The sequence below is a fragment of the Leucoraja erinacea genome, chromosome 5, assembly GCF_028641065.1.
Source record: "Leucoraja erinacea ecotype New England chromosome 5, Leri_hhj_1, whole genome shotgun sequence".
In the NCBI taxonomy this organism is placed as follows: Eukaryota; Metazoa; Chordata; class Chondrichthyes; order Rajiformes; family Rajidae; genus Leucoraja; species Leucoraja erinaceus.
Window position 1 is genome coordinate 74,049,308 of NC_073381.1, and position 4,478 is coordinate 74,053,785.

At 42.8% G+C, this 4,478-nt stretch overlaps 1 protein-coding gene across 1 annotated transcript; it reads left to right on the forward strand.

Moving 5' to 3' along the window:
- Window positions 1-852: 852 nt before the first annotated feature.
- Window positions 853-2,493, forward strand: olig3 (oligodendrocyte transcription factor 3). Its single transcript, XM_055635914.1, has one exon. The coding sequence runs from the start codon at window positions 947-949 to the stop codon at window positions 1,739-1,741; it is 795 nt and encodes a 264-aa protein (XP_055491889.1). The 5' UTR covers window positions 853-946; the 3' UTR covers window positions 1,742-2,493.
- Window positions 2,494-4,478: the final 1,985 nt, after the last annotated feature.

Consider the following 4,478-nt stretch of genomic DNA (forward strand, 5'->3'; position numbering starts at 1 on the left):
TGGCTCTATAATCCCTCCTTTCTTGCCACATTGCCCCGTTCCGTGATATGAATTGCTATATTTTTGCGCGGGGGGGGGGGGGGGGGGGGGGGGGGTGTCTGTTTTACGGTGTTTGTCCAATTGTAAACAGACATTGTCGTACTGTTTCAGGCATTTCAATGTAAAATACATATGGTATAGATTAATTTTTCCAAAAACAATCACGAAACAGCAGTCGACCAGTTACATCTTTTCCGAGTTAGTGTCAGCAATTGCGTGTTTTAGTTAAGTTATATAAAGTTACAATTGTTTCGTTTAAAAATATCGATTCGTGTATTTTTTATAACGTTAAACATATTAGCTATAATTTTAAATTAAAACGATTTAACGTGGACGTCAAGATTTGATTTGTGATTTAGCCGAATTTGTAATCTTGGTATAAATGGTAAGTTTAAATTGATCTGAATTACAAACTTAAAGGACTGGGGTCAGTGCGCATACTGCTATTTAAACGTCCACTTGCTGCGAGGTAGCAGCCTCCTCCTCTCTCTCTCTCTCTCTCTCTCTCTCTCTCTCCACATCACCCATGGTAGGGCGTCCCGTAAAGAGAAAGCACAATGAATATGAATAAGACAGAGCTAAATGGAACCGTCAAAGCTGCACCGCCCTCTAAGATCTCCACGTCATACTAACAAGACCATTATGTATAGGAGGGAGCTTTTGTTTCCCTGCACTCTGCACCTCTATAAAAAGCTTCTTTTAAAACCAAAATTCGTTCAACATCACAACTGGCCAAGAGGTCCAGCCCGTTCGGGGGAGCGCTTCTGAGTTAATAGGAGACGCCTGCGTGTGTGTGTGTGTGTTTTTTTTAGTTGCTTGTTTTTGTCATTGACGTTGTAGGTTGGCAACAAAACAAGATCTCAAGCTATTGACTAGAGAATATCTCATAATAACGAGAGGCATTAAAATGAATTCCGACTCAAGTTCTCTGTCTAGCAGAGCTTCTTCGCCAGACGTGGACGATATTTATTTGCGAAACCATCTCCAGCACCAGGACTCCAGGATGAACTCAGTTTCTTCCACGCAGAGTGATCTGCTCCAGCAGCTCGCCAACGAACACAACATCACAGCCCTCAGCAATGTAGATGATAAGTCGGGGGGCAAGTTCAAAGTGAAAAAGCTCCTCTCGGAACAAGACCTGCAGAACCTCCGGTTGAAGATCAACGGGAGAGAGCGCAAGAGGATGCATGACTTGAACCTAGCGATGGACGGTCTCCGGGAGGTCATGCCTTACGCCCACGGACCGTCAGTGAGGAAACTTTCCAAAATTGCTACTTTGCTGTTGGCCAGAAATTACATCCTGATGCTGTCGAACTCTCTGGAAGAGATGAAAAGACTAGTGGGGGAGATTTATGGCGGGCACCATTCTGCTTTTCACTGCGGGACTGTTGGACATTCTGCCGGGCACCCGGGACACCCCACATCTGCCCACCAGATCCATCCCATATTGAGCAGCGCCTTGACCTCTTCCCCTTCATCGATTTCAGCTTCGCTGCCGGGGATCAGCGCGGTAAGGCCCCCTCATTCGCTGTTGAAAACGTCTCAGGTGCCCCCTGCACCGTTAGGTAACACCTTCCAACACTGGGCAGGTTTACCGTGCCCTTGCACCATCTGCCAGGTGCCACCGCCACCGCACATCTCAGCCCTAAGCACAGCGAGCATGGCAAGGCTCTCTACAGATGGTAAAGACTTAATGAAGTAAGGTCTAATTTTGCCAGCGGTGATTGTTATTACACAAAAAGACGCCTTGTTGCATAAGAAGACTGATCTTATGCTGCGTTTTTTTTAAAGAAAGACTATCAGCTAACTCCAGCGACCAGATCTGATTGCATGCATGCTTGAAGTTTTTTTTTATAAATTGTGAATTTTCTTTTTCCGAAACGATATCTCGTGTAGCCAAGCAAGTTATGAAAAAAGGGCATTTCCTTGTAACAAGGATTTGGCACTTGAGTATTTATTTGACTGTATAAATAACTACACGTGGGAAGAAGCATGGGAAACAGTGCAAATAGAGTAAGAAAGTGTGTGTGTGAGAGAGAGAGAGAGAGAGAAAGAGAGAGAGAGATAGAGCGCGATAGACATAGAGGCAGTGAAAGAGAGAGAGAGAGAGAGGGAGAGGGAGAGAGACAGAGAGAAACAGTGAGCGAGAGAGGGAAACAGAGAGCGAGAGAGAGAGAGACAGACAGAATGTGATTTTGTCATTATTAGAATCCCAATAGCGCCAGAGGTAATGAGATTGCTGAAACGTAGTTATTAGCGGAGGTGTGTCTGTGTTGTCCATGTTGCTTGGACCTGCATGGCCTGTGCATACAAATTTGTTGTAAAATAACTCACTCGTTCTCCAACATTTGCTGCAACGATTTTGTTACACATCCAAGACAACACCCGTATCTTTTATTTTTGTATTATCGCGATGATTTATGGATATATTTATTAAAGCCCAGTGTCCTTGAATGATCACGTTTGAATAAAAGTCAATTTAAAACGAATTGAAGCAAGAATTCTTTTTTATGTTTATTTTTGTGTTGTCCATTGGCATACGACCGACTCCTGCACGCAGCTTGTCATTGGATTAAACTCCGTGCAATTGACCAAAAGTTTTTTTTTACGATGACCTTCTAATGTTGTAGACAATTAGATAAATCGCACTGTTTAGCTAACTGCATTTACCGTTTATTGCTACATAACGCATGCATTGAAGTTACCTTAAACACCTTAAATTTGACAGATAGATTATGCAATATCTTACTTGTAGAAACCTTCCCTGCTAATACTGCATGTTGTAGCAAATCTGGCATTTGCTTTCAGGGTGTTTTTCAGTGATCGGATAATGGACCGGTGCATTGTCAGTGATAATGATATTTATGCTGTCGCATTGGCGTTTGAACGGTCTCCGTACAAATGGAGCCACACTTGTAAACACCCCCTTAACAAATGTGTTTCTTAAACCCACCGCTGCATTAACAGGTTAATGGACACGAGAGAGCGAGCGTGAATGGTGAATGGCCCCAGCCCAGATAAAATCGGGTTTTTGATAAATTAATCTTTAATTTGGATTGTACCTGTAACTGATATAACACGCACTCACAGCGACAGTGGACATGATGCTTAAAATGGTGGGGAACCAACTCGCTCCAAACACGCGAAGTTTCAGTTCTCGCTTTTAGCTCACCCATGGACACAGAGCTGCGTGTGTCGCTCGCACGCCTTTGGTGGTTAGTCCACAACATCTGAGATTTCAGAAGTATCGGTGGCCGAAGTCTTCAAGTTCAAGCTTGTCAGCAAGAAGCGAGTGGGAGGCGACAGCTTCCCCTGGTCAAAGTCGCTGCGATGAGTCGCGGAAGAAAGGATGCGAATCGAACGAAGCAGAGTTCTAAATTGGGAGTACATTATGAAATGATTTAGAATAATATCGCACAGAATACATCGACGTTAGGTTTTGCTTCACTAGCTTCATATCGAGTCTGTTGACTAAGTGTTTTGGGCGTAAGAACGCTTCAGAGATTTCTATAACAATAACAATAATATATGATATAAAGGAAACAATTGGGTTAAATCAGAACTATTGGAAAGTATTATAGACACAAAATACTGGAGGAATTACTCGGTGGGACAGTGTGTGTAGGAAGGAACTGCAGATGCTCTTTTAAGTAACTTCGTTTCTCGGTTGAGCCGGGGATAAATGGAAACTTAGTCAATGTCTCGGCAATGTTTTAAGATGTTTTTGCTTTTACTATCTCTGAACTCATCCACAAAACAATTGACAAAGGGCTGGTTTAGCGAAAAAAAAACACAATTCGGGCCAAGCATTGAAACCGCCAGCCGCGGATTGACAGTTTCCTGACTATTTTGTCTCACGACTAGACACAAAATGCTGGAGCAACTCAGCATCTCCGGATAGAGCAGTTTGTGTCTATCTTCGGTTTAAACCAGCACCTGCAGATCCTTCCTACACATGTTGGCTTGTCTCATGAACATCCACTGCCCCATTGCAAGAAGCAAATTAAAAACACCAGACTCTGCTGTCAACGGAAAGGGATCTTTAAGTCCTAAAAACACGAATCTTTCTTCCCACTGCTCACTGCCAGTCTTCCGGGTTATTTACAAAAGCCTACAGTTCAAAAGCTTTAATACAGGCTTACGGTTTCCGCCTTTCCTATACGCGCACTTGTCCAAAATATATAATAAATATAAAAAGTGATATGTGCTCACGTTTCTGTGTCGATGTAGTTCGGACGTTCAAAAAACTACTTTTCATAAACTGGGTCAGGTAAGAGCAACACAATCCAACACATCATCTTTATTTAACAATTGAGATGAGAGTTAAAATGTTTCCTGATTGGAAATTAAAGTGATGCAACATCATACAGACACGACAATGTAACTGCTGAACATCGGGGGAGATGAATTACAAAATCTCGTGAAATTGATTACATTTC

Excerpts from the sequence above, each read along its gene's own strand:
- olig3 (XM_055635914.1), top strand. The coding sequence starts at position 947 with ATGAATTCCGACTCAAGTTCTCTGTCTAGCAGAGCTTCTTCGCCAGAC.